The following is a 12054-nucleotide window of genomic DNA, read 5'->3' as shown; positions in this document are numbered from 1 at the left end:
TTTTCTTATTAGAACCCGCAGTGGGTTAGAAAAGTCTGTATAACTTTGTTTCTGCTAACTATACATATAATGGCATCAATGATGGCCTATTCTAGCGCTTAGGCTCAAAATGATTGACAAAGCTAAATATTAAACAGGAAATTCTCTACAATTAGTAAATGTGTAATGAAAATAAAGTATTAGATGCCATATAAGAAAGTTTGTGGCTGCAGCTCACTCCAGTATATGCATGTTGATCAGTCTAGTTCCTGGGCATCCACTCCACTGTGTACGGATAAGGCTTGTGAGATATCAAGCAACTTTGTTAGAAGTGATGCAAACATTTTTCAATCCGGCAAAGCGAATTAACAGCAAAAAATTCATTATTGTGGCATGGGCATAGAAAAATACTGACGCGAGTCTGGCTGACTCTTATTCACGGATAAAGTCAAAAGTGACAACACTACTGGTATAAAACTAAAATAAAGCCTACATACTGGGAAATAAAGTATTAACCCTAGAATGGTATACTGTGTACATTACTTATAGACAGCACCTGAACAGTAAAGTATTAACCATACAGTAGGATGTTGTGGATACATATCTCCTTAGAAAATTATGTAACAAGTGCTATCAATATGTGAAAATTAGATATTTCTCTATGTGCATGCTATGATTTTAATGAAGTCTTATTGTATTTTTTTTTTTTTTTGCTTTTAATTCACTTTCCTGGATTGAAAACCCTTTTTCATCATAACAGATAACATTATAAATGTATTATCATTGGAGGTCCTTCCACCCATATTGTGGTCTTGTGTCCCCTGTTTGAAAAATATTGTGATCATTCTGCTTATTTAAAACTAGCTGTTTCCAGCCAGCTAATGCTGGGCATGCTCATTCTATCTAATTAAAGCTGCTAGTGATTAAACTAAAGTAAATAATGACAACATTCAATAGCACTTACGCAGGTGGTAAATTAACTTAAAATGAAGTTAATAACGATAATAATTAAAAATCAGAATAATACTAATACATTTTATTCACAGTGTAAAATCAAAAGCAAACTGGATTTGTGTCGTAATGTGTGGGGACAGAGCCTCGTGTGGTAATGTGGAGGGACGGAGCCTCGTATGGTAATGTGTGTGGACAGAGCCTCGTGTGGTAATGTGTGAGGACGGAGCCTCGTGTGGTAATGTGTGGGGACGGAGCCTCGTGTGGTAATGTGGAGGGACGGAGCCTCGTATGGTAATGTGTGGGGACAGAGCCTCATGTGGTAATGTGTGGGGACGGAGCCTCATGTGGTAATGTGTGAGGACGGAGCCTCGTATGGTAATGTGTGGTAATGTGTGGGTACGGAGCCTCGTGTGGTAATGTGTGGGGACGGAGCAATGTGTGGTAATGTGTGGGGACGTAGCATTGTGTGGTAATTTGGGGGGCAGGATTATGTGAGGTAATATGGTAGGGGGCGGGATTATGTGTGGTAATGTGGTGGGGGTCGGGATTGTGTGTGGTAATGTGGTGGGGGGCGGGATTATGTGTTGTAATATGGGGGCGAGATTATGTGTGGTAATGTGGTGGGGGGGCGGGATTATGTGTTGGAATGTGGTGGGGGGTGGGATTATGTGTGGTAATGTGGTGGGGGGGCGGGATCATGTGTGGTAATGTGGTGAGGGGGCGGTATTATGTGTGGTGATGGGGTGGGGCGGAGCTACTGTGCAGGGGGCGAGATTATGTGTGGTGATATGGTGGGAGGCAGGATTATGTGTAGTGATGTGGTGGGGGGAGGGATTATGTGTGGAAATTGGGTGGGGGCGGAATTATGTGTGGTAATGTGGGGGGCGGGATTATGTGTGGTAATGTGGTGGTGGGGCGGGATTATGTGTGGTAATGTGGTGGGGGGTGGGATTATGTGTGGTGATGGGGTGGGGCGGAGCTACTGTGCAGGGGGCGGGATTATCTGTGGTAATGTGGTGGGGGATGGGATTATGTGTGGTAATGTGGTGGGGGTGGGATTATGTGTGGTAATGTGTTGGGGGTGGGATTATGTGTGGTAATGTGGTGGAGTGCGGGATTATGTGTGGTAATGTGGTGGGGGGGCGGGATTATGTGTGGTAATGTGGTGGGGGTGGGATTATGTGTGGTAATGTGTTGGGGGTGGGATTATGTGTGGTAATGTGGTGGGGGGGCGGGATTATGTGTTGTAATGTGGGGGGCGAGATTATGTGTGGTAATGTGCTGGGGGGCGCGATTATGTGTGGTAATGTGTTGGGGGCAGGATTATGTGTGGTAATGTGGTGGGGGGCGGGATTATGTGTGGTAATGTGGTGGAGGGGCGGGATTATGTGTGGTAATAAGGTGGGGCGTGGGATTATGTGTGGTAATGTGGTGGGGGGGCGGGATTATGTGTTGGAATGTGGTGGGGAGTGGGATTATGTGTGGTAATGTGGTGGAGGGGTGGGAATATGTGTGGTGATATGGTGGGGGCGGAGCTACTGTGCATGGGGTGGGATTATCTGTGGTATTGTGGTGGGGGGTGGGATTATGTGTGGTAATGTGGTGGGAGCGAGATTATGTGTGGTAATGTGCTGGGGGCGAGATTATGTGTGGTAATGTGCTGGGGGGCGCGATTATGTGTGGTAATGTGTTGAGGGGCGGGATTATGTGTGGTAATGTGTTGGGGGGCGGGATTATGTGTGGTAATGTGGTGGGGACGGGATTATGTGTGGTAATGTGGTGGAGGGGTGGTATTATGTGTGGTGATGGGGTGGGGCGGAGCTACTGTGCAGGGGGCGAGATTATGTGTAGTGATGTGGTGGGGGGAGGGATTATGTGTGGAAATGGGGTGGGGGCGGGATTATGTGTGGTAATGTGTTGGGGCGGGATTATGTGTGGTAATGTGTTGGGGCGGGATTATGTGTGGTAATGTGGTGGAGTGCGGGATTATGTGTGGTAATGTGGTGGGGGGGCGGGATTATGTGTGGTAATGTGGTGGGTGGTGGGATTATGTGCGGTGATGGGGTGGGGCGGAGCTACTGTGCAGGGGGCGAGATTATGTGTGGTGATGTGGTGGGAGGCAGGATTATGTGTAGTGATGTGGTGTGGGGAGGGATTATGTGTGGAAATGGGGTGGGGGCGGAATTATGTGTGGTAATGTGGTGGTGGGGCGGGATTATGTGTGGTAATGTGTTGGGGCGGGATTATGTGTGGTAATGTGTTGGGGCGGGATTATGTGTGGTAATGTGGTGGAGTGCGGGATTATGTGTGGTAATGTGGTGGGGGGGCGGGATTATGTGTGGTAATGTGGTGGGGGCGGGATTATGTGTGGTAATGTGGTGGGGGGCAGGATTATGTGTGGTAATGTGGGGGGCAGAATTATGTGTGGTAATGTGGTGGGGCGGGATTATGTGTGGTAATGTGGTTGGGGTGGGATTATGTGTGGTAATGTGGTGGGGGGCGGGATTATGTGTTGTAATATGGGGGCGAGATTATGTGTGGTAATGTGGTGGGGGGGCGGGATTATGTGTTGGAATGTGGTGGGGGGTGGGATTATGTGTGGTAATGTGGTGGGGGGGCGGGATCATGTGTGGTAATGTGGTGAGGGGGCGGTATTATGTGTGGTGATGGGGTGGGGCAGAGCTACTGTGCAGGGGGCGAGATTATGTGTGGTGATATGGTGGGAGGCAGGATTATGTGTAGTGATGTGGTGGGGGGAGGGATTATGTGTGGAAATGGGGTGGGGGCGGAATTATGTGTGGTAATGTGGGGGGCGGGATTATGTGTGGTAATGTGGTGGTGGGGCGGGATTATGTGTGGTAATGTGGTGGAGTGCGGGATTATGTGTGGTAATGTGGTGGGGGGGCGGGATTATGTGTGGTAATGTGGTGGGGGGTGGGATTATGTGTTGTGATGGGGTGGGGCGGAGCTACTGTGCAGGGGGCGGGATTATTTGTGGTAATGTGGTGGGGGGTGGGATTATGTGTGGTAATGTGGTGGGGGTGGGATTATGTGTGGTAATGTGTTGGGGGTGGGATTATGTGTGGTAATGTGGTGGGGGGGTGCGATTATGTGTTGTAATGTGGGGGGCGAGATTATGTGTGGTAATGTGCTGGGGGGCGCGATTATGTGTGGTAATGTGGTGGAGGGGCGGGATTATGTGTGGTAATAAGGTGGGGCGTGGGATTATGTGTGGTAATGTGGTGGGGGGCGGGATTATGTGTTGGAATGTGGTGGGGAGTGGGATTATGTGTGGTAATGTGGTGGAGGGGTGGGAATATGTGTGGTGATATGGTGGGGGCGGAGCTACTGTGCAGGGGGTGGGATTATCTGTGGTATTGTGGTGGGGGGTGGGATTATGTGTGGTAATGTGGTGGGAGCGAGATTATGTGTGGTAATGTGCTGGGGGCGAGATTATGTGTGGTAATGTGCTGGGGGCGCGATTATGTGTGGTAATGTGTTGGGGGGCGGGATTATGTGTGGTAATGTGGTGGGGGCGGGATTATGTGTGGTAATGTGGTGGAGGGGTGGGATTATGTGTGGTAATAAGGTGGGGGGTGGGATTATGTGTGGTAATGTGTGGGGGGGCGGGATTATGTGTTGGAATGTGGTGGGGGGTGGGAATATGTGTGGTAATGTGGTGGGGGGGCAGGATTATGTGTGGTAATGTGGTGAGGGGGCGGTATTATGTGTGGTGATGTGGTGGGAGGCAGGATTATGTGTAGTGATGTGGTGGGGGGAGGGATTAAGTGTGGAAATGGGGTGGGGGCGGAATTATGTGTGGTAATGTGGTGGTGGGGCGGGTTTATGTGTGGTAATGTGTTGGGGTGGGATTATGTGTGGTAATGTGTTGGGGTGGGATTATGTGTGGTAATGTGTTGGGGCGGGATTATGTGTGGTAATGTGGTGGAGTGCGGGATTATGTGTGGTAATGTGGTGGGGGGGCGGGATTATGTGTGGTAATGTGGTGGGGGGTGGGATTATGTGTGGTGATGGGGTGGGGCGGAGCTACTGTGCAGGGGGCGGGATTATGTGTGGAAATGTGGTGGGGGTGGGATTATGTGTGGTAATGTGGTGGGGGTGGGATTATGTGTGTTAATGTGTTGGGGGTGGGATTATGTGTGGTAATGTGGTGGGGGTGGGATTATGTGTGGTAATGTGGTGGGGGTGGGATTATGTGTGGTAATGTGGTGGGGGGCGGGATTATGTGTTGTAATATGGGGGCGAGATTATGTGTGGTAATGTGGTGGGGGGGCGGGATTATGTGTTGGAATGTGGTGGGGGGTGGGATTATGTGTGGTAATGTGGTGGTGGGGCGGGATCATGTGTGGTAATGTGGTGAGGGGGCGGTATTATGTGTGGTGATGGGGTGGGGCGGAGCTACTGTGCAGGGGGCGAGATTATGTGTGGTGATATGGTGGGAGGCAGGATTATGTGTAGTGATGTGGTGGGGGGAGGGATTATGTGTGGAAATGGGGTGGGGGCGGAATTATGTGTGGTAATGTGGGGGGCGGGATTATGTGTGGTAATGTGGTGGTGGGGCGGGATTATGTGTGGTAATGTGTTGGAGCGGGATTATGTGTGGTAATGTGGTGGAGTGCGGGATTATGTGTGGTAATGTGGTGGGGGGGCGGGATTATGTGTGGTAATGTGGTGGGGGTGGGATTATGTGTGGTGATGGGGTGGGGCGGAGCTACTGTGCAGGGGGCGGGATTATCTGTGGTAATGTGGTGGGGGGTGGGATTATGTGTGGTAATGTGGTGGGGGTGGGATTATGTGTGGTAATTTGTTGGGGGTGGGATTATGTGTGGTAATGTGGTGGGGGGCGGGATTATGTGTTGTAATGTGGGGGGCGAGATTATGTGTGGTAATGTGCTGGGGGGCGCGATTATGTGTGGTAATGTGTTGGGGGCAGGATTGTGTGGTAATGTGGTGGGGGGCGGGATTATGTGTGGTAATGTGGTGGAGGGGCGGGATTATGTGTGGTAATAAGGTGGGGCGTGGGATTATGTGTGGTAATGTGGTGGGGGGGCGGGATTATGTGTTGGAATGTGGTGGGGAGTGGGATTATGTGTGGTAATGTGGTGGAGGGGTGGGAATATGTGTGGTGATATGGTGGGGGCGGAGCTACTGTGCAGGGGGTGGGATTATCTGTGGTATTGTGGTGGGGGGTGGGATTATGTGTGGTAATGTGGTGGGAGCGAGATTATGTGTGGTAATGTGCTGGGGGCGAGATTATGTGTGGTAATGTGCTGCGGGGCGCGATTATGTGTGGTAATGTGTTGGGGGGCGGGATTATGTGTGGTAATGTGGTGGGGGGTGGGATTATGTGTGGTAATGTGGTGGAGGGGTGGGATTATGTGTGGTAATAAGGTGGGGGGTGGGATTATGTGTGGTAATGTGTGGGGGGGCGAGATTATGTGTTGGAATGTGGTGAGGGGGCGGTATTATGTGTGGTGATGGGGTGGGGCGGAGCTACTGTGCAGGGGGCGAGATTATGTGTGGTGATGTGGTGGGAGGCAGGATTATGTGTAGTGATGTGGTGGGGGGAGGGATTATGTGTGGTAATGTGGTGGGGGGCGGGATTATGTGTTGGAATGTGGTGGGGAGTGGGATTATGTGTGGTAATGTGGTGGAGGGGTGGGAATATGTGTGGTGATATGGTGGGGGCGGAGCTACTGTGCAGGGGGTGGGATTATCTGTGGTATTGTGGTGGGGGGTGGGATTATGTGTGGTAATGTGGTGGGAGCGAGATTATGTGTGGTAATGTGCTGGGGGCGAGATTATGTGTGGTAATGTGCTGGGGGGCGCGATTATGTGTGGTAATGTGTTGGGGGGCGGGATTATGTGTGGTAATGTGGTGGGGGCGGGATTATGTGTGGTAATGTGGTGGAGGGGTGGGATTATGTGTGGTAATAAGGTGGGGGGTGGGATTATGTGTGGTAATGTGTGGGGGGGCGGGATTATGTGTTGGAATGTGGTGGGGGGTGGGAATATGTGTGGTGATGTGGTGGGAGGCAGGATTATGTGTAGTGATGTCGTGGGGGGAGGGATTAAGTGTGGAAATGGGGTGGGGGCGGAATTATGTGTGGTAATGTGGTGGTGGGGCGGGTTTATGTGTGGTAATGTGTTGGGGTGGGATTATGTGTGGTAATGTGTTGGGGCGGGATTATGTGTGGTAATGTGGTGGAGTGCGGGATTATGTGTGGTAATGTGGTGGGGGGGCGGGATTATGTGTGGTAATGTGGTGGGGGGTGGGATTATGTGTGGTGATGGGGTGGGGCGGAGCTACTGTGCAGGGGGCGGGATTATGTGTGGAAATGTGGTGGGGGTGGGATTATGTGTGGTAATGTGGTGGGGGTGGGATTATGTGTGTTAATGTGTTGGGGGTGGGATTATGTGTGGTAATGTGGTGGGGGTGGGATTATGTGTGGTAATGTGGTGGGGGTGGGATTATGTGTGGTAATGTGGTGGGGGGCGGGATTATGTGTTGTAATATGGGGGCGAGATTATGTGTGGTAATGTGGTGGGGGGGCGGGATTATGTGTTGGAATGTGGTGGGGGGTGGGATTATGTGTGGTAATGTGGTGGTGGGGCGGGATCATGTGTGGTAATGTGGTGAGGGGGCGGTATTATGTGTGGTGATGGGGTGGGGCGGAGCTACTGTGCAGGGGGCGAGATTATGTGTGGTGATATGGTGGGAGGCAGGATTATGTGTAGTGATGTGGTGGGGGGAGGGATTATGTGTGGAAATGGGGTGGGGGCGGAATTATGTGTGCTAATGTGGGGGGCGGGATTATGTGTGGTAATGTGGTGGTGGGGCGGGATTATGTGTGGTAATGTGTTGGAGCGGGATTATGTGTGGTAATGTGGTGGAGTGCGGGATTATGTGTGGTAATGTGGTGGGGGGGCGGGATTATGTGTGGTAATGTGGTGGGGGGTGGGATTATGTATGGTGATGGGGTGGGGCGGAGCTACTGTGCAGGGGGCGGGATTATCTGTGGTAATGTGGTGGGGGGTGGGATTATGTGTGGTAATGTGGTGGGGGTGGGATTATGTGTGGTAATTTGTTGGGGGTGGGATTATGTGTGGTAATGTGGTGGGGGGCGGGATTATGTGTTGTAATGTGGGGGGCGAGATTATGTGTGGTAATGTGCTGGGGGGCGCGATTATGTGTGGTAATGTGTTGGGGGCAGGATTGTGTGGTAATGTGGTGGGGGGCGGGATTATGTGTGGTAATGTGGTGGAGGGGCGGGATTATGTGTGGTAATAAGGTGGGGCGTGGGATTATGTGTGGTAATGTGGTGGGGGGGGCGGGATTATGTGTTGGAATGTGGTGGGGAGTGGGATTATGTGTGGTAATGTGGTGGAGGGGTGGGAATATGTGTGGTGATATGGTGGGGGCGGAGCTACTGTGCAGGGGGTGGGATTATCTGTGGTATTGTGGTGGGGGGTGGGATTATGTGTGGTAATGTGGTGGGAGCGAGATTATGTGTGGTAATGTGCTGGGGGCGAGATTATGTGTGGTAATGTGCTGGGGGGCGCGATTATGTGTGGTAATGTGTTGGGGGGCGGGATTATGTGTGGTAATGTGGTGGGGGGTGGGATTATGTGTGGTAATGTGGTGGAGGGGTGGGATTATGTGTGGTAATAAGGTGGGGGGTGGGATTATGTGTGGTAATGTGTGGGGGGGCGAGATTATGTGTTGGAATGTGGTGAGGGGGCGGTATTATGTGTGGTGATGGGGTGGGGCGGAGCTACTGTGCAGGGGGCGAGATTATGTGTGGTGATGTGGTGGGAGGCAGGATTATGTGTAGTGATGTGGTGGGGGGAGGGATTATGTGTGGAAATGGGGTGGGGGCGGCATTATGTGTGGTAATGTGGGGGGCGGAGTTATGTGTGTTAATGTGGTGGTGGGGCGGGATTATGTGTGGTAATGTGATGGGGCGGGATTATGTGTGGTAATGTGGTGGGGGGCGGGATTGTGTGTGGTAATGTGGTGGGGGGCGAGATTATGTGTGGTGATGGGGTGGGGGCGGAGCTACTGTGCAGGGGGCGGGATTATCTGTGGTAATGTGGTGGGGGGTGGGATTATGTGTGGTAATGTGGTGGGGGCGAGATTATGTGTGGTAATGTGCTGGGGGGCGCGATTATGTGTGGTAATGTGCTGGGGGGCGCGATTATGTGTGGTAATGTGCTGGGGGGCGCGATTATGTGTGGTAATGTGTTGGGGGGCGGGATTATGTGTGGTAATGTGGTGGAGGGGCGGGATTGTGTGTGGTAATATGGTGGGGGGTGGGATTATGTGTGGTAATGTGGTGGGGGTGGGATTATGTGTGGTAATGTGGTGGGGGGACGGGATTGTGTGTGGTAATGTGGTGGGGGGCGGGATTATGTGTGGTAATGTGGTGGGGGTGGGATTATGTGTGGTAATGTGGTGGGGGGACGGGATTGTGTGTGGTAATGTGATGAGGGGGCGGGATTATGTGTGGAAATGGGGTGGGGGCAGGATTATGTGTGGAATTGGATGGGGGCAGGATTATGTGTGGAAATGTGGTGGGGGCAGGATTATGTGCGTTAATGTGGTGGGGGGCGGGATTATGTGTGGTGATGTGGTGGGGGCGGGATTATGTGTGGTAATATGGTGGGGGGCGGGATTATGTGTGGTAATGTGGTGAGGGTCGGGATTATGTGTGGTAATGTGGTGGGGGGCGGGATTGTGTGTGGTAATGTGGTGGGGGGCGGGATTATGTGTGGTAATGTGGTGGGGGGCGGGATTATGTGTGGTAATGTGGTAAGGGGCGGGATTATGTGTTTTAATGTGGTGGAGGGGGCGGGATTGTGTATGGTAATGTGGTGGGGCGGGATTGTGTATGGTAATGTGGTGGGGGCGGGCTTGTGTTTGGGGATGTGTGGGGGTGGAGCTACTGTGCAGGGGGCGGGATTAGCGAGTAATCACGATGCCTCTTATATAGATGTATTGGACTAGAGATCTGTACTTGACTAGCTCAGTCAGTCTCGTAGGGCATGAATAGTGGAAAAGTAATGAGTACTGATGATCACCCTGTCCGCTTAAACTAAGAATACAAAACCACTGTTCGCGTGTTTGGTGGGAGTTCCAAAACAAATAATGATCAGGAATATTTATTAAGTCATGTCTGCCCAATGATTTAGTGGGGAAATTTTGCACATTCAATTTTGAACAACTTGCAATTATTTACCACATTAGAGCCACATATTAGTGTGAAAAGTGAAGAAAAAATGAAATCCAGTGTGAAATGTTTTTCTTACCAACAGAACAATCGGGCCCCATCCAGTTAGGATCACAGCTACACAGACCTGTGTCAGTCAGGTAGGTCCCATGTCCACTGCACTGATCTGGACATTGAGTGCGTGGTAATTCACAGTTCTGGCCTCCCCAGCCAGGACTGCAGAGACATTCCTTATTCACACACACTCCATGATTGGAGCATGTTGGGTCAATACAATCCACTAAAATGGCAGACAGACAATAGATTACATTAGAAATACAAAAATAATAACACATAACAGTTCTGCACCTGCCATTATCTTTACATAACTGTACAAATACTTTGTTTTGCTCATCTTGTGCCGAATTTGTGTTACATTGTATTTTCTTTGCAATCCATGTCTAAAGATTGTGACAATAGAGTGGTGCTAAAACACTGACTACACCCATAAGCAACCAGCAACATTTAAAAAGCAGCTAAACCAGGGACAAACATAGAAATCAGAACAAAGTGGGAAAATATTGTGCATATCGGCAAAGTTTCTCTACAAGAGAAATATTTATGCTGTATATGCATATTTTTCTACAGTTGCTTCCATGTTTAGAACATAAGCTTCTGACATGGCACAATTCACATTTAGCTTGTGAAGATTATAATTCACATAGAAAACTTGGCAGTTTAACAGGGTAAAAAGTAATACTTTTTCCTGTATCTCATTGGCATGCTACGTCTTTTCTTCCAATTGTCTGAATAGGTTTAAAGAAGTTGTCCACTACTGTAACCTTTTTTTTTTTTTTCATAAATCTTGCTATTATGTGCCACTGAAAACATCTACTGTGTTTATTTTAGCAATATTACCTTTTTTCATGCTGTAGCAGCACATCTTTAGTGCTGGATCCAGCTCTCATGGGGTTAAACGACAACTTCTTTTCTCCTGAGTTATTGTGCTCTAATACTACAAGCTCCATGATGCATTGCACTGCCACTAAGCCCGAACCTACCACACCCACTCCAAAACACACCCAAACCCCTCCCTCTTCTCCCCCCTCTATCTTCAAAAAGATTTGTGATGTCATTTCTGTCCAACCTCCTCTTTTACATTTGTCCAACCCACACTCCATTACACACAGATTGATGGATGGATAGATAGATAGATAGATAGATAGATAGATAGATAGATAGATAGATAGATAGATAGATAGATAGATGATAGATAGATAGATAGATAGATAGATAGATAGATAGATAGATAGATAGATAGATAGATAGATAGATATGTCTATTTCCATAGCTATGTCCATATCCATGTTTCTAAACCCCTTCACCCCTGGACCATTTTTGTTTTCGTTTATCGCTCCCCTTCTTTCCAGAGCCATCATTTGTCCGTCAATATGGCCATGTGAGGGCTTGTTTTTTGTGGGACAAGTTCTACTTTTGAAGGACATCATTGGTTTTACCATGTCGTGTAACAGAAAATGTGAAAAAAATTCAAAGTGCAATGAAATTGCAAAAAAGTGCAAAAAATTGCAAAAAAGTGCAATCCCACACTTGTTTTTTGCTTGGCTTTTTTGCTACGTTCACTAAATGCTAAGGCTGTGTGCACACGTTGCGGATTTGATTGCAGATCCGCAGGGTTTTTTGCCGCACTGAATTGCATCAAATCCACAGTGTAGTGCACAATCAATGTAAGTCTATGGGAGCCGCAGACTTGTTGTGCACATGCTGCGGAAAAGGCCGCACCGAAACGCAGCTTTTTTTTTTCTCGCAGCATGTCACTTCTTTTGTGTGGAACTGCAGCGTTTCTGCACCCATAGACTTTCATTGAGTTGGG

At 49.5% G+C, this 12054-nt stretch overlaps 1 protein-coding gene across 7 annotated transcripts in view; it reads right to left on the bottom strand.

The window, feature by feature from the left end:
* The window catches only part of LOC143776520 (teneurin-2-like), a 3926626-nt gene that overhangs the window by 1323894 nt on the left and 2590678 nt on the right, over window positions 1-12054 (bottom strand). For all 7 annotated transcript variants that reach the window (XM_077265978.1, XM_077265979.1, XM_077265980.1 and 4 more), the window contains one exon: window positions 10264-10464. In XM_077265978.1, coding sequence (XP_077122093.1) covers window positions 10264-10464 — 201 coding nt within the window. The remainder of the gene's footprint in view (window positions 1-10263; window positions 10465-12054) is intronic.

Source organism: Ranitomeya variabilis, chromosome 5 (assembly GCF_051348905.1).
Source record: "Ranitomeya variabilis isolate aRanVar5 chromosome 5, aRanVar5.hap1, whole genome shotgun sequence".
NCBI classification, from domain to species: domain Eukaryota; kingdom Metazoa; phylum Chordata; class Amphibia; order Anura; family Dendrobatidae; genus Ranitomeya; species Ranitomeya variabilis.
This window is presented reverse-complemented; position numbering and strand designations above follow the sequence as displayed.